General features: G+C 38.4%; 1 protein-coding gene across 1 annotated transcript in view; it reads left to right on the top strand.

The window, feature by feature from the left end:
- The window catches only part of WDR36 (WD repeat domain 36), a 42452-nt gene extending 33067 nt beyond the window's left edge, over positions 1–9385 (top strand). Inside the window, exons 20-23 of the mRNA XM_019633857.1 lie at positions 690–809; positions 4541–4622; positions 6631–6818; positions 7951–9385. Of these exons, the coding sequence (XP_019489402.1) occupies positions 690–809; positions 4541–4622; positions 6631–6818; positions 7951–8100 (540 nt within the window). The 3' untranslated portion in view covers positions 8101–9385. The remainder of the gene's footprint in view (positions 1–689; positions 810–4540; positions 4623–6630; positions 6819–7950) is intronic.
- Positions 9386–18447: the final 9062 nt, after the last annotated feature.

Genomic DNA, 18447 nt, shown 5'->3' on the forward strand with positions numbered 1-18447 from the left:
TGTTCAGCATCTTAGCTGTAGAGGGCAGTGTCACTGGCCCTCATATGTGGGATCCGAACCAGGGCCCTCTGGCATCCCAAGCCAGGTCTTAACCACCGCGCCACTCGGCCGGCCTTTCTTTTGCTTTTTAAAAACACAAAGTACTAAGTAAAAATAAAAATTCCAACAAAATAGAAGAATTAGGGATATGCTTCAGAAAAAATTTTTACCTAATTCTAGTTGGCAGAGTCTACCTCTGGATCCAAATTTCTTTTGGAGAAAAATTTGAGAAACTGTTGAACATTAATGTAAATTTTGCTTTGTAGCCCATTTTGCTAAAGTGTTTGTGTTTCAGTATAAAAGAAGTTCAGAAGTGCTTGTCTGTTATTTCACCTAAAGTTCATTTAAATATTTATGTTTCAGGAAAATGAGCTATCTGTGTCTAGGGCCTTTCCTGAACCCTGTAGTTTTCTTTCTTCCTTTCTTATCAGCAGGGCTACTGGAGGTTTGTTCTGAGAAGCTCAGTTTAAGGAGATCTGTGATATTGACTGATGGGATTTTATTTGAGCATTCTAATCTGAATATTTTCCATTCCTTTTTTGTTACTTTTTGGACTTTGTTTTAAAGTTGATTTGGAATTACATATTAGAAACTACTGGCAAGATAATTGCATACTAATCTCTTCCTCTTTCTCATTTTCTCTTAATCAGAAAAAGAATAAACCAAAGGAACCACCCAAAGTACCCAAATCAGCACCATTTTTTATACCAACAGTTCCTGGCCTTGTACCCAGATACTCGGCTCCTGAACAAAATAATGATCCCCAACAGGTAAAATCCAAATTGGAGCATTCTTAGTATATGGTGTGTGTGTTTTGTAGTTCTTTATTATACATTTGTTATAAATTATACATTTGTAGTTCTTTTTTTTTAATTTTTTATTATTGGGGAATTGGGGGAGGGTAACAGCACTGAGGAATTGGGGGAAGGGGAACAGACGAGTTGCTGTCCTTTTGTTCTTCAGTCTAGTTGTGGAGGACGTTGCTTCACTGGCCCAAGTTGGCACCATCATTGCGCTCTTCCTGGGNTATATATATATATATATATATATATAATGTATATTTGACATTCAACATCATTTTACATTAGTTTCAGGAGTATAGCGCAGTGGTTAGGGCATTTGTATAATCTATGAAATGATCTCCCCGATAAGTCCAGTACCCATCTGACATCCTACATAGTCTTTACATTATTGATTATATTCCCCATACTGTATTTCACATCCCTGTGACTATTTTGTGACTACCAATTTGTACTTTCTAATCCCTTCACCTTCTCACCCATTCCCCAAACCTCTCCCATCTAGCAACCATCAGTTTTTTTCTCTGTATCTATGAGTCTATTGTTGTTTTGTTTGCTCATTTTTTCTGTTCATTATATTCCACTATAAGTGAGATCATATGATATTTGTCTTTCTCAGTCTGACTTATTTCTCTTAGCATAATATCCTCTAGGTCCATCCATGTTGTTGCAAATGGTAAGATTTCATTCTTTTTTATGGCAGAGTAATACTTCATTGTATAAATGTATGACAATTTCTTTATCCAATCGTCTATTTATGGGCATTTCAGTAGTTTCCATATCTTGACTATTGTGAATAGTGCTGCCATAAACATAGGGGTGCATATATTTTTTTGAGTTAATGTTTTGGATTTCTTTGGATAAATACCCAGGAGTGGAATTGCTGAGTCATAAGTTAGTTCTATTTTTAATTTTTTGAGGAACCTCCAAACTGATTTCCATAGTGGCTGCACCAATTTGCAGTCCCGCCTACAGTGCACAAGGGTTCCCTTTTTTTCCACATCCTCACCAATACTTGTTTGTTGATTTACTGATGATAGCCATTCTGAAGGTGTGAGGTGATATCTCATTGTGGTTTTAATTTGCATTTTCCTGGTGATCAGTGACATTGACGATCTCCTCATATGTCTATTCACCATCTGTATGTCCGCTTTGGAGAAATGTCTCTTCATGTCCTCTGCCCATTTTTTAATTGGGTTGTTTGTTTTTTGGTGTTGAATTGTATGAGTTTCTTATAAACTTTGGATATTAACCCCTTATCAGATATATAATTGGCAAATATCTTCTCCCATTCAGTAGGCTTCCTTTTGTTTTGCTGATGGTTTCCTTTGCCGTGAGCCTATTCCTTTCTTGAATACACACTAATCTTCAGCCACCTAAGCTGCTTACGTGAGGTTCTTGAGAGGTGCCCATAGCTTTCCTACTTCTGTGCTTTTCCTTATGCTCTTTGCTCCACCTAGGATGCCCTCCTTGCTAATCTCCAAGTATAAAAGGAGAAAGCATTGCTTCTGGAATGTGCCTCACCCTCTGGCAGGCCTGATGGAAGCTCTGGAGTCCTTTCAGCTTTGAAATGAGGGTTAAAAAAAACGCACAGCTCAGTAGGGCTCATGGAAAACGCCACACCCGCAGCAAGTTCTGTTGTTATCGTCCACAGGTGATTGCATGTCTGTTGGACACCTCCTTGTGCTGTCTGTCTGTGCAGTGTGCTGTTGAAGAAAACACCTTCATGGAGGTGGAGAGTAAATCTATGTCCTGGGGTCATAGGTGATAGTCAGAAATAATCTGGCCCACGTTTTTTAGAAACTGCATTTTTTTTCATTTCAAAATATATGTGTTTGTTTCCACGTAAAATAATGCATATATTTTCAATTGGTGTGTGCCACGACCCATTTGGTGATCAGTGATTGGTCTGTGGGTATGTGATGACATGTGGAATGCTCCCAGGCAGGTTGCCTCCAGTTTTAAGCAGAGCTGTACAGTTTGTACAGTACATTAGCCCCCCCTTTATCTGCAAAGGATATGTTCCCAGACCCCCATGGAAGCCTAAAACCATGAATCATACCAAACCGTATATATAGTATTATTTTTTACTATCCATGCATACCTATCATAATGTTTAATTTATAAATTAGGCACAGTAAGAGGTTAGCAACAATAACTAATAAAAAATAGAACAATTATAACAATATACTGTAATAAAAGTTATGTGAATGTGGCCCCTTTCTCTCCCAAAATATTTGTCCTGTACTCATCCTTCTTGTGATGATATAACACAACGCCTACATGATGAAATGAAGTGAGGGATTCAGAACAGCAGGTAATTTAAAACTTATGAATTGTTTATTTCTGGAATTTTCTATTTAATATTTTCAGACCATGGTTGACTGCAGGTAACTGCAACTGTGGAAAGCAATACTACAGATAAGGGGGGACTACTCTACAGACATGTGCTCAATGTATGTCACCGCTTTCTATTTGCCAGCATGTGACAAACATAATGGGCCCCTGGCCCATGTCCTGTTTCCTGCAGTCTTGCATGTAAGAAGCATGTCTCTACCAGGTCACTTGCGGACAGAAAGAGCTGGATTGTTCCTTACCTATGAATCCCTTAGTATTGGCAGGCAAGGTGGCCTGAGCACCTGCTCAATGAATATCTGCTTCAGGTAACTGAGATGAATGAAGAAGAAGGTGAATCAACTGAATCAGACCCCTCATTTCAAAGCTGAAAAGATCACGGAGCTTCCATCAGGCCTACGAGAGGGCTAGGCTCGCTCCAGAAGCAATGCTTTCTCCTTTACCTCCCCTTCTTCCTTTCTCCCTGTGGGCCTGCATACTAAACGTTGACACTATTATTTATGTAAATGAACATAAGCTAAGAAATTGTGAAAGGAAAGGAAACAATACTATCCTGAGGAGATCAGTAGATCTCTGAGGGTAAGCATCGTATCCAGATGCTGCTGTGCCCCATGGGTCTGGAATTTGGAACTCTGAGGACAGCGGTGCTGCCTGCCTGGTACTGGTGCCTTGGGAACTTGCAGGAGGTGCCACAAGGAGACAGGATCAGATCTCTAGGGAGGAGGCATTGGCCAATGGATGCTAGTGCCTCTGAGTGAATGCTATGAGGTTATGAGATTCTAGCAGCCTGAAAAAAGTGTAAACTAGAATCAGCTATTGCTTCTGGAGTAAACTGCTACTCCTGGATCGAAGGATCGAAGGTGTGTTGCTGGGGAGCCACTGACTTTAACAGGAAGCAAATAAAAAAGAAAATGTTTCTGGGCCGGCCGAGTGGCACGTTGGTTAAGAGCTGGCTTGGGATGCCAGAGGGCCCCGGTTCAGATCCCACATACGAGGGCCAGTGACACTGCCCTCTACAGCTAAGATGCTGAACAACAGCTCAACCTGGAGCTGGGCTGCCCTGAGTCATCAGCGACGGCGNTCACGGCAGCCCAGCTCCAGGTTGAGCTGTTGTTCACCATCTTAGCTGTAGAGGGCAGTGTCACTGGCCCTCATGTGGGATCCAAACAGGGGTCCTGTTGCTCAGAGCTGGCATCCCAAGCCAACTCTTAACCAACGCGCCACTCGGCCGGCCCCACATTTGTAGTTCTTTACACATATAAATTAATGATAGCTTTTAATTATAAACTAAACTTTTTTGGTTAAACTTGTGTTCTTTGAATAATGTGTATTTGTTTTTGTTTAAGTCTAAAGTGGTAAATCTTGGAATTTTGGCTCAAAAATCAGATTTCTGTTTGAGACTCGAAGAAGGATTGGTAAATAATAAATGTAAGTTATAAAATTATAAATATTTTACCAAATATCTTCATCTTATTTTACTTTATATAAAGAGAAATTGAATGACATATTAGCAGATTTGTTAGTAGCTGAAAGCAGATAGGAAAAACTAAAAGGATTGAAATTTTGGTTTTACTCTGAAGTCATTTTAGCTTTTGTATTGCTATTTTAAATGAGTGACACTAAACTCAGATGTTATTGATATTATAATTATCTTTTGAAAATCTTTCACACTTTCTGTAATGGAAGTTAGACTTCAAGTTTTTGCTTTTGTTTTTATTTACAAAAACAGTTTGCAATACAGTTTGCAATGTAGAGAGACTTGTCTTAGGTGATTTCAGGTATTACCAAATTATTCCATAAAAAGACAGTTTTAAAATTTTGAGTGTGTTAATAATAGATTTGAATTTTGAAAGCTACAGTCTGTAGCTAATAATGATAAATAGTAAAAGCTATAAGCAATAAACAAAATCGCAATCACTGTCCTGTTTTTGATTTACCCTCTTGTTTTCTGATGCAAATGCTTTTGTTTTCATACCAGTTTCACTCAAGTCCACATTGACAAAGCCAAAGAATGGTGCTGATGGGCCTGTGTAGATGACTGAGGAATAGCAGGATCATAAAAGGAGTAGCTTGTTTTATTTGTGGGGCACGAAGAAGAAAATCACTATTGTTTAGAACATACTGTAGGACAGAAAGTAAAATTTATTAGACTTTTGTCATTGGTGGTGTTCCTTTTCAAAAAGCTAAAAGGATACTCATTGCCATTGTAATATGAAGTGCCTCATATAAAAATAGTTGTAAGTGTATAGAATATCGTGGGATGAGTATGAAATAAGAGTGTTTTACTTCTAGAAAAGAAGGGCATTTGGGATGGGTAGGAATAAGATGGGGTCTTTTCCCTTACATATTTCTGTATTGTTAATGTTTCTTTTTTTTTAAGATTTTATTGGGGAACTGGGGGAGGGGAACAGTGTTGGGGAATTGGGGAAGGGGACCAGCCAAGTTGCTGTTCTTCAATCTTCATTGTGGAGGGCACCAGTTGCCATCTGGATTCCCATCGGCAGCTCGTGGCCTCTAAGCTCAAGGTGCTGTGTTCAATCTTAGTTGCAGGTGGGCGTAGCCACCATCCCACGAGGGAGTCGAACCCGGCAGCCTTGTTGTTAAGAGCGCACGCTTTATCCACTGAGCCATCCGGGCGGCAGCTCAGCTCAAGGTGCTGAGTTCAGTCTTAGTTGTGGGTGGGCGTAGCCACCATCGAACAGGCAATCTTGTTGTTACACCAGCTGAGCCATCCTGCCACCTGTTGGCAGCTCAGCGACAGCTCAGCTTGGGCGCAGTGTCACTGGCCCATGTGGGAATCGAACCAGCAGCCCTGTTGCTCAGATCTTGTGCTCTTAAGCCAACTCTTAACCAGCTGAACCACTTGGCCGGCCCCTTGTTAATGTTTCTTAATGAGCATGCGGTACTTTTATAATTTTTATAACAATACAAAGAAAGAAAAATAAATTTCCCTACCTCATTATATTTCAGTTGGCAACTATTAATAATTTGGTATGTACTTTCTATAGCTTTCTTATATTTATATTTGTTCTGATTTATTTATGAGCATTTAAAAGTGCCTGTTGCTGGGCACTAATTAGATTTTCTTTAACAGCCTTTAACAGAAAATTATATTACAAGAAATGTAAAAAGTTTAGTACTTTTAGTACTTTTAATTATGTTGCTCTCATCATTTGTACTGATTTTTACTTAATTTGGGGTTTATTCTACTATTGGATTGTCGGAAAAGTCACGACATATTTTTTCTGTTTTTTGTTGCAAAAATGCGTCATGAGTTTTCCAACAACCCAATACTTAACAGGAAAAAATTAAGCCACAGAAAGAATTTCCTGTGCAGTTTGAATATGTGTTGCTTGGGCTATGAAATGAAAATTGTAGTTTCCTAAGAGAAGTGATTGTAGGTAATAACTGGATTTTTTTTTTTAACTTAATGCAGATGAAGCTGCTCTTAACCTTCTGAAAGAATTAGGCCCATCAGGAATTGAAACAGAGCTTCGAAGCTTGTCTCCTGATTGTGGGGGATCTGTAGAAGTTATGCAGAGCTTCTTAAAAATGATCGGGATGATGTTGGACAGCAAGCGTGATTTTGAGTTGGCCCAGGCCTACCTTGCATTGTTTCTAAAGGTAAGTTTAATGTAAGACAGTACTTCCCAGCTTGCCTTCCTCCAGAGTAGTGTTGTCTGATGGAACTTTCTGCAAAGATGGAAATGTCCTGTATCTACACTGTCCAATATGGCAGCCACTTGTCATATGTGGCTACTGAGCACTCGAAATGTGGCTAATGTGACAGATAAACTGAATTTTTTTATTTTATAGAAATTTAATTAAGTTTAAATAGTCTCCTGTACCTAGTGACTACCATTTGGACAGCTGGACCATGGAGCAGCTGTGTAGTCTTTTTTTTTTTTTTTTCACTCAGCACATTTTGACTCAACTCCCTGACTTTTCTGGGTCATCTGTTTGATTCAGTACACTAAACTATTAACTTTGTAAAAGGTAATTACATTTTGGCATTTTTTTTCTGTGATCATGAAGAGACAGTTAGGTTTTATATTTATTTTTTGTTTTGTTTTTCTACTGTTGAAATCAAAGTATTTACTTCTATGTTGGTTCAAGGAGTTTCAAGCAATTTGGCAATAACACAGCTGATTTTATGACCAATACAATGGGGATCTCATGTTGATTTCAAAAGTATAATGTATTGAAGGAGGTCGATGATGCTGATTTTCAATGATGTGATTCTTCATCTCTCCCATTAATATGTAAAATGAGTTTTCACTTGATTTAATTATTTAGATGGTACCATGAAAAACTAGAAATGCCAAAAATTGTTTCTATATCCTTTCACAAATTTACCAAGATTAGTCCCTGAATATAAAGCAAAGAGCCCATTTGGCTTTTATTACCAGTGGGTTACAGTGAACGCAGAACCTTAAAGAAGCACAGAAATAGGGAGTTAGTGTTAAAACTATATCCTTGTTTCTGAATTGGTATCAGGACTGTCCTTAGGAGGAGGACGGTGATGGCAACTTCAGTTCTTCTAAGGGAGTGACAGTATCATAAAGGAACTCATAATAATAAAAAAATGATAGAGGAGAGAGAATGGGAGATGATGGTAATAAATCAGGATTTAAGAAAAAAATATTCAGTGTAGTGTCTTGTCTTCTCGTGTTCCTTGGTAAAAAAGTTGAATCCAGAATAAACAAAATTTTAATTTTCTTAAATTGAATGTTCAACTACCATATTTTCTTTTCAGTTGCACCTTAAAATGCTTTCTTCAGAGCCAACACTTCTAGAAGAAATGACAAAGTTGTCATCACAGCTGGAAGAAAACTGGATCTATTTACAATCACTGTTCAATCAAAGCATGTGTGTTTTAAATTATATAAAAAGCGCTTTGTTATAAAAATAAATGTAAGTGAGTAAATAAATTAAAGACATTTATATTAGGTGGGTTCATTTTGACTCATATTTTGTTTTCCAAGTTTCATTGTGAAAAAAAAAATAGCATTACTGACTAGTCCGTCATTCCCCACTTTAAATGCTAAATACTTTCTTGAAATAAAATTACACCAGCCTTTTGTTTAAAAGACTAAAAGAATCTACTTAAATGATTTATTTTCTGAGTCTCCTCACATAGTTTATACAAGACTTTTTTTGAATTGTCATCACCAACTCATGTTTTTTGAATATTTTGTAGCATATAAGAGATGCTGGATGCTTCCTGTAAAGTGTTGGTTCATTATATTGAAGATAAAACTGGTATATAATATAGTTCTAAAAGTGCCTTCCTGATGTGAAGTAGAAAGGCATGTTCCCATCTTGGTGGCCTTGGGTGAAAACATGGATCACTGACTTGCAGAGCTGGCAGCTGTGTGAAACAGCACAGCCCTCTTGTAATGCCGAAGCAGCAGCTGCTACGTGAGGTCAGCTGGGGATCTCGGGGAGCCAGCCTGGTTTCCTAACGCTGCTCTAGTGCTCGCTCTGCGTAGCCTTCCTGAAGGAACCTTGTTCTTTTTTCGGGAACGTGAGAGGCACTTTTAGAAGGCAAATTGCTATGGGAGACAGTTGAACAGATAGACATCTAGGATAGGTGAGGGAAACACTGAATTCTGTTGAAGGTATCCTTTAAAGGCTGTCCTAATTTTTTTATTTGGCAAGAAAGTACTAGACTGTACTTTTCTCTCATAACCATTGTGAAACCAGATAGCTCTGGAAGTTCCTCTTTTCTCATCACTGTTTTCTTTACATGGTCAATCTTCAGCAGCACTTGGATTAAAAACAAGCAATTCTTAAAAACACAGTGCTCCAGAAACAACTTTTAGTTTATGCACTCAAAAGCAGTGTCATTCAGAAAACTCAGCTGGCTATGTTTGAATGCCAGTGTCATTCTCATTAGGATATAAAGGTTTTGCAGAATAATCTCCAGAATGAACAAGTCTCACCAGAAGTTGTCAGTGATAATTTTGAATTGTAAATATCCAAGTGTTTAATGTGTAAGGTAGAAGTAGTAAACTGCTAAAGGAATAAGCCAGTCTGGTTTTGTACCCTCAGTTTTGTTTTTCTTTTAAAAGTGTCTATAAATTTAATGAAGCCACTGACTGAAATGTTGATAATGACTTAAGTTCTAACTTCAAAAATTGTATATCCCTCTGCCCCAAATACTATATTCTAAAGATGTGGCAAAATTCCAGTATNCGGTGCTTCTGCAGCTGGGCATCTTGACCACCACCTTCACTGGAACAGATTCTGCACAGCACCTCCTCCACAGCAATGCCTTACAGTCATATTGTCATGTGGGTGCATCCAGTTGGAACAGTCTAAGGCTTGTGCCTGAACCCAAGTCATGAGGGAGGCCAAGAAAGTGAGGTTCTGGGTCCTATGATGCTGGAACTTTGAGTGGGAAATTCTCCAAACATAGAAAAAGTGTTCACAAGGTATTTTGAGTGAAAAAGTAAGACAGACATCCCTATAGTCCTCCCCTTGGCTGTCTAACACACACCCTTCTTCTGCACGTAAACTCCCCAGCAGCAATAACAGCAGCAACAATAATACAATACTATCTTTCATACAAAAAAAAAATACACTCACCCTCTTCCCTCTTACCTGATAGTGACAATAATCTATTGTTAAAAATTATTTCAGGATTACATAACAGAAAATCACAACTAATCATGATCTCAACAAATGGCCAGGTCTTAATTTTCTTATACATCAGAAAGTCTACTGGTAGGCAGTTGTTCACATTGGGTCACTTATTAAATGATGCTGTAAAGGACATAGGATTTTTTTCTGCCTACTTTTCTTGCTTCATTTTTATGACAGGGACAGAGATCCTCATGTCTGCCATTTTGTGGTGTTAAGATGGCTGCCAGTAACTGTAGACATCAGGTCTTATCAAATCTCCCCAGACCGGGAAGAAGGAAGGGAGACAAAATTGTTTCTCCCCCTGAGGCTTGGTTCTTTTAACTGGAAACATCCTCAACTACCACCCAACAGACTACTCCCTAAGTCTTACTGGGTAGAACTGGCTCACATGACTAACATTTGGTCAATCAGTGATAAGCAGAAATGATGACCTTAGACCAAACATGATTTATCCCCCATGGCTGGGGAAAGACAGTAATGGCCACGATTGAAACATGAAATTGGGATGCTGTTAGAAGGGAAGGAATGGTAGACATTGCTGTTACATTGGAAAAGGGCACCGTCTTTTGATTTATAATACCAAAAAACAAACAAAAACTCCTACACCATTCATTGTCTACTAGAAATTGTTTTTATTGAGTTATGGTTAAACATTATTCAAATGAAGGAAATTTGGTGTATAATTTAACAATGGTTTAAAATATTTTAGCATGAAATGAAAATGCATTGNAGAAAAAACCCTACTCTTTTTCTTGGAAGACACTGCCTCTTCCATTCTCTGGACGAAATGTGTTGGTGCTAGATGGCCAAATTTGGGAAAGCCAAGGTGAGGAATCAGCCTTGCTCTAGCTGCTTGTTAGACATGGCTCACAGCTGAGGGTCACTCTCAGGGGACTGGGTGCCAGTGTTAGCTGTTGGCACACTGGACATAGTCTAACCCGATGGGAAGGTGGAGGCAGAGGACAGGATGAGTTGTTCATGCCTGTTGCTGTGGTGTCAAGGAGGTGAGGTGAAGGGCACTGCACAAACCAGGACTGTAACCCGTGAGGAAATACTGGATGCTTGTGGGACCCATGTGCTTCTCTCAGCCCATTCCCTTTCTTCAGTGCTTCATTTGTGGGGTTTGACAAGTTGTTGGAGATACCAATGCAAATGAGACAAGGTATCTGACCCCGAACTCTAGGAGATGAACCATACAGGAGAGGTAGCACAGCATTTGCTCTGTGGAGTCAGGGAAGGCTGCGTGGAGAAGAGGATAACTGCCATGGATGTTGAAAGAGAGGTGGGTGGCCAGGGATGGGGTGAGGGTGGTGGAGGGGTGCTGGTGCAGAGAGAGACAGAATTCAGAAAGCAGAGGGAGATGAAAAAGGCAGTGAAAAGTCTAGTGGGGCTAAATGCGTGCTGGTTGTTACCTCTGGGGATGTGTGGAGGTCAGTGGTCCATGAACTGGATATGAAGGAAACTAACTTTTCTACATTATTTCATGGCAATTTTTTTTTTTACATTTAGACAAAATAGGATAAAATATTAATAGCTGTTGAAGCTAGGCATTGATACACACACACGCATTCCAGTACTTCTTATAGTTAGTTGTTTTTACCCTATTTGACTTTACTTTTCACCTTTTTCATTAGTTTTTTTAAATAAAATTTATTTATATGTATCTCCCCATCCATATGTACATACATCCTATTATGTACACTTATTCTGTGTGTCTGCCCAGAATTTCACCTCCCCTTGGAAGAAAACCCCTAGAAGCCATACTGTGTTTATTGCCCAAATCACTGAAACTTCTGAGAAATCTCCAGGTACCCTGATGACACACGCTTGGATATGAGTTACTAACATTTGCTCTTTGAGAGGAGCAGATGGCCTTAGGTCTTGTTTTCTGTCTGCACTATGCTGACATGAGCTGGGAGGCAGGAGACCCATGGAAGTGGCCATGAGTCACGCTTTACTGAGCCTGGAGCTCCTCCAGGAAGTGGTGGGAAGGGCAGCTCTTGGCAGGAGAGAGCCTCACTTAAATGGTGTGGTACATACCTGATGTTTCCCATAAAGCCTGAGGAACACTGGGGTGGAGAGTTTCACTCTACTTGAACAATAAATATAAATAATCCACTTGATTCCACATGAACTAAATGACAAAGAGAGATATACAGTCTCACATTAGCTTATCTCTTTTCCCTTTACTAGAGCCCAAAGAAGTAAATTACCATTCCCCTTGCTGCTGGGAAATGACAGTCACTTAACAAATATACCACACCTTGTATCACTTGAAACCAATTTATCTTAAAAAAAAAAATACTAACCTTAAAAAGTATTTATAGTGTCTTTGAAACAAAAGACCTTTTTGTTGTTTTTTTCCTTATAGTTCTTATGTAGCAAAGCCTCTGAACAAATAGCATTGCCCAGAGGCACTTAAGGTAAATTCAGATCATATGTTCTGTCTCTCATTGTTTTCCCACGTCTCCAAAGGGCTCAGCCTGGTTGGTCTCCTCTTCTGCCAACATGGCAGTCACATTCCCGTGACAGTGCCTCTGCTTGGGCTGTTACCCTCAGCTGAACTTCCAAATTTACTATAGAGTCCATTTCAGTGTTGGGCATATAAGTGTTCAATAAATACCTAATTCCATGGTCTTCATAGAATGATCCAGTGTTCTCCAGGGGTCCCTGAAATCCTTTCAGAGGGTCTGCAAGATATTGTGAAAAACCATTTTCATAATAAGATTAAGAAGCTATTTGACTCTTCTTTGATCTCAGTACTTCAAATGCAGGCAATATCAGTAGGTGTAATCTATATAACCAAAGCTTGGTGGAGTTCTTAATAATTTTTAAGAGTGAGGGAGAGCTGACACCCAAAATGCTGAGAATTACTGCCCTAATTGATTGGTTAAAGAAATACATAACCTCAACAAGAGGCGCCAGTATATGCCTTAAAATCTGATGTCCCCAAATAGGGAATATGCGTCAGATCTTCCGAGAGGGCCAGTTGAGCCAGGGTGGCCCTCAGGCTTTGAGATCCCCTTCAGCCTCAGATTTAGTTAGGATCAAGTGGCCTATTGAGTTCAGTTAGGACCAGACTGCAAACTTCGGGCTCAGATCATGAAGGAATAATAAATCAAGAATGTTTAAAGTGTTAATATCATGAAATGTATCAGTCTAGGTGTTTAGAATCAGTCTCAGCTATTTTCAGCAGAAAATAAATTTATTNACCCTAGGAAAGTGTGCAACGTGAGCCAAGACAGGCAGTTTATATGAGAAAGCCACTGGAAGTGGCTGGAATGTGCCCAAAAGTTGGGCGGGTCAGGGTCTCAGAATCACTAGGGCATGGTGAACCAATGATGTCAGCCAGCTTGATGGAGGTCAGATATGGTGGCCACCTGTGCCTGCACACTGGGAAGGTAGAGGGCTCAACAAAGAAACAATGGCTTCCGCCAGGTCCTCTGTCCTGGGAAAAGCTGCCCCTCCAGTTCTCGTCCTGAAGTCAGACAACTCAGTTCCCTACCATATGTTCTCTAGCTGCTGCCGCAGCACTGGAGCTCAGAGCAAGTGATTCCAACTATGAGTAAGTCCGGTGCAGTCTTTTTAAGAGGAGCACCTGGGAACTCCAGCCGCCCTCCATCTCACTCAGTCACAATCTCTGCTGGCTTTCACAACCATAAGTTATGGGGACTTCTCTCCCTGGCACTGGAACCCTGGGCTGGGGAGGGACTGGGACTCCTTGCCCCTTGCGGGGGGACCTCTGCAGCTGAGATATCCCTCCCTATTTTTAATGGTCACATGTGGATGTGGAACCAGCCTGTTCTGTGTCTCTGCCTCCTGCTAGTCTTGAGGTGGATTCTTCTGTATGTCTTTAGCTGTAGGGCTTCAGTTCAGCAAGATTTCTGGTGATTCTCAATTACAATTGTTTTGTAATTTAGTTTTAATTTTGATATGGTCATTAGAGAAGGTAAGCATAGCATTTACCTAATCTGCCATCTTGACCAGAACGTGTGAGGCTTCATTTTCTATCCAATATTCATATTTCATTTAATTTTTTTGTTAGGATTACTTTAACTATGATCTAGTGCTAAATGTTGGATACTAGCATTGCTTAGCAGAAATTTTTGACTGACTTTAATGGAAATGCTTTTAATGTTCCACCATGAAGGATAATGTATGCTCTGAATTTCTGGTAGATACCCTTTGTTAAGTTCTATTTTATTACTAATAGACTACTTTTTGAATTAGAGGTAAGTAAAGAATTTTATAAAGAGATTTTTCATCATGTATTAGAAGATCAATATCTTATTTTACTGGTGTAATTTAGCGAGTTTTATTCAAAGATTTCTAATATTGAATCATTTTAAATTCTTTGGATAGAACTAATTATAAGTAAAATGAAACTGGTGCATTTGTCTATTTCATGGAATTATCTATCCTTGATCTATATTTTTAAAACTAGCCTACTCAAAGGGGAAAAAATGGTGTTGCATAAAGTCTTTCTCATATGGTGATTTTTGCCTCTTGAAGTTTTTCTGTTTACTAAACTAATTGGATTTTCTGTCTCTTCTTAAGTCAATATTGGTAAATTATATTTTCCTTACAAATTGTAACTTTAATCTAGATTTTCAAATTTATTAGTGAAAGTTATATTATGGTTATGCCTTTTTATTAATCACTTGGTTGCAAGTGACAGAAGTCCAAGCCAAATACATGAGTGTCTGCAAAGTCCAGAGATGAAAATTGGCTTTATCTACTGCAGGATCCACAGGTTCCTTGGGAATCAATTTCTCCATCTCCCCCTTTTGCTTTCATTATTGGCTAAATGTTCAGTCAAGATCTCATTCCCTGATTCATCAGATACTTATTGAGGACTTACTCAGTTCCAGAATCTTATTTGTGCTGAGAATATAAAATGACCAAACCTTGAAGCAATTCAATTCAGGAGCTCTGAATTTACCTATTTTCACCTTAAACTAATTAGAAAGTGATTATCTTAAAAAAAGAAAATTTCAATGAGCCTACTTAAACTTTGAAGCATAGTGGAGGTGTGATTGTATGGTGATATATTTAGGCAGAGGGAGAGGCCTGTGACAGCTCACAATTTTCCAGGACTGGATATATAGAGAGCTCTGGAAGTTTCCACCTGCTTCCTGAGGGGAACAAGGAAAAGAGCTGAGAGTATAGTAAGATGCTGGCTATAGAGCCACTGTGGCAGAGTGAGCTGTGACCCACAGAGTAACAGCACTACCCTAGCCTAGAGCTCAGCTGGAAGGCTGGCTTAGCGTTAAGACACAGGCTAAGTGGGACGATGGTGGTGGGTGGAGGAAAGGGAAAGATCTGGCAACACAGGTTTTCCCTTTACCCACGTGATGTCCTGGAAAGGAGAAGGGAGTGGATTGAACCGCTGAGAGGAAAGAAACAGCCTTAGAAAATTTGAACATAAATTTTCATTAAATATTTATTCAAAAGAGCCTAAGTTAATATGAAAAAGATTGAGAAACTTTTTATTTGGTTATTTTGTAAACTTCTTCCCAAAATCCAGTAGTATGAGGGTTTATGATGAAATTTAATCAGTTTTATAAAGTAGAGATTTTCTTCTGTGTCTGTACTATCGTATGCTGAATTTCCAATTCCAATTATGCTAATTTCCAGTTCCAATGGAATTCTAAATGTCTTTAAAGAGATATATAAAATATTCAATACTTAGTTTTCATCTCTATTTTTTAAAAAGTGATCTATCTGGACCACAGACATGTAGATTTAATGTTCACTGAAAAAAATACGAATGGCATCAACCCTGNTTATGTGGTAAATTCTTTAATTGCTGTATTTGCTATCCCTAATAAATAATATATTGCTTTGATTATAGCTTTCTGACGTGTTTTCAAATTTGGTGGGAGTAAAGCCTTCTGAATGTTTTGCAAAAATGTCTTGGCTATTGGTGAGCATATCTTGAAGTTTTGATTTTGGTTGCACTAAATTTATAGTATTAATTTGGAGAAAATTAACACTATTTCTCCTGAAGATCAATGCATGTCTTCATTAAACCAGATATTTTATGGGCATCTTTTGGTTTCATAAGATTTCTTGATATAATCATAGATTTTTGGACAGATTTATTTGGGGGGATTTTATTTTTGTTACTATAGTGAAATACACCATTTTTTTCCTAATATATTTTATAATTGGTCATTGCCATGGTAAGTAATTAGATTTTTAATATGCACACGTATTACTACACTAATACTCTTTAACGTTTCAATATTCTTGGAAAATCCAAGAGAACACCATCTTCTGCAACTGTGTGACTACATTTCCTTCTTTTTTTTTTTTAAGATTTTTATTAAAGTGTAGCTAACATACAATATTATATTAGTTTCAGGTGTACATCATAGTTATTCAACAGTATCCACATGGCACTATACAGAGTTATTAGCACATTATTGACTATATTCCTTATACTAAAGAAGTGATCACCATGATAAGTTCAGTAACCATCTGACACTGTACCACTCTATCACAATATTATTGACTATATTCCCTGTGCTGTACGTTACATCCCCAAGACTTACTTGTTTTATACCTGACTTATTTGTTTTATACCTGGAACTTTGAACCTCTTTCCCCTTTATTTCCTGCCCCCCATTTTTAATTTTTCAATTACAGTTGACATTCAATATTATTTTATATTAATTTCAGGTGTATAGCATAGTTGTTAGACTTAAAATTTAGGAAATGAACCCCCTGACTAGTACCAACCTGGCACTATACATAGTTATTACCATATTATTGATTATATTCCCTATACTTTANCAAGCCATCTCTTAACCATCATGCCACTCAGCCAGCCCTAAATTTGCTTTTTAACAGCATCCTAAATTCCAGGCTTCCTCCAACTTAAGAAATGGTACCAGGTGGTCTCATTGCTCTTACTGTATCCTCTCAGTTCCTCATTCTGCTGATTAAGTCAGTATGAGCATAGTAGCTACTCCGATAATTACTTTAAAAACAGCTTTATTGAGGTTATAATTGATATACAAAAAATGCACACATGTATATATCTTGATGAGTTTGGACACATGCATACGCCTATGATAGCATCACCACACCATAGCTGGGTCAGAGTGCCCTCTGCTGATTCCTGGAGTCCAGTGCTCATTTAGCAAGAAGTAAGTCAGTGTTAGGTCTAGTCCAGGATGTGTGGGCAAGGTGCTGATAGATGATTAGTCAGTCTTTTCAGCACCTCATCTGTCAGTAGCAACACCTTGTGAAAATTAAGGATTGAAAGGATGTTTCAACCAGGTGGTGGCAAACAGAGTTGGTTCCATCTCTTTCAGTCTCTCATCTAAAGATGTTAAATGACCTAATATTAGAAAGAAGATTCTAGGGAAGTTTTCAGCACATTTTCCAGTGGTTTATATTGAATTAAAAGCCATCTCAATGACATCTGCATTAAAATATGCTACATTCAGGAAAAAGGAATGTTTACTTTTAAAAATAAAGACATGTCTATAAATTTTCCTTTCCATTAAGGCAGAAGTGACAAAAAGGGAAATGAAATGTTTTAAGGAGAAAGGAGAGAAAGCGTGTCACATCACTTTCCAGGAACAACCAATACTACAGTTTTAAATGAATTCTGAAGAAAACAAATGTAAATAACACAGAATATAGAGTACTCCGTGGTTTTCCTCATTAAACTTATTATAGCAATTGAGAAATATATCTCGTCCTGCTCCTTCCTTCAAAAAACAGTAACCACCAAACTGCCTCTTTAAAAACCCATACTATGTGGCACTTTTACAGTGACCAGAAAGTTGCTGGCTGTGGAAAACTGAACTATTGAGTGTAGCTAGCATCCTGTAAAACGTAGCTTGTGATCCAAAAGTTCCCCAAGTTTAAGGCTTTAATCTGCTCCCAGGCCAAGGGCTTGCCCTATTACAGGAATGAGTGGCGGTGGCTTTAAACCATTTCCTACCTGACCTCCTTAGCTGTAACCTCCTTAGCCATTTATTCTACTAGGTGTATCTACAGTGATGAGATGAAGGGATAACAGAGAAGCAGGAGGAGAAAGAGACTGGGAGGAAAAACAGAGAGCATTTTGAGTGGGTCCTCCTCGTGTCTTGGGCTTGGCTGGTCTGTAACTCCTTGCCTTCTCTGGTCCCCTTCCAGTTGCCTGTGTTGTCAATGAGTTGAGGACAAACTCCGCATTCTGCCACACGAGCCCAGAATACCACACACCTGGCCTATTCTTTTGTATTCTACAATGTAATCATTCTTAGCCTATTCCTTTCTTTTTTTTTCTCTCAAGGAAATTTGTTTGTTTTTTAATATAATTTAATTTAATTTAATTATTAGTTTCAGGTGTACAAAACAACATCATGATTAGACATTTACACCCCTCACAAAGTGATAACCCCCCTAAGGCTACTACCCCCTGACACCATACATAGCTATTACAGTACCATTGACAATATTCCCTATGCTGTGCTTTACATCTCATGACTATATAACTATATAATTATAGTATATATATATATATATATATATATATATATATATAATGTATATTTGACATTCAACATCATTTTACATTAGTTTCAGGAGTATAGCGCAGTGGTTA

Source organism: Hipposideros armiger, unplaced genomic scaffold (assembly GCF_001890085.2).
Source record: "Hipposideros armiger isolate ML-2016 unplaced genomic scaffold, ASM189008v1 scaffold_1421, whole genome shotgun sequence".
Classification (NCBI taxonomy): Eukaryota; Metazoa; Chordata; class Mammalia; order Chiroptera; family Hipposideridae; genus Hipposideros; species Hipposideros armiger.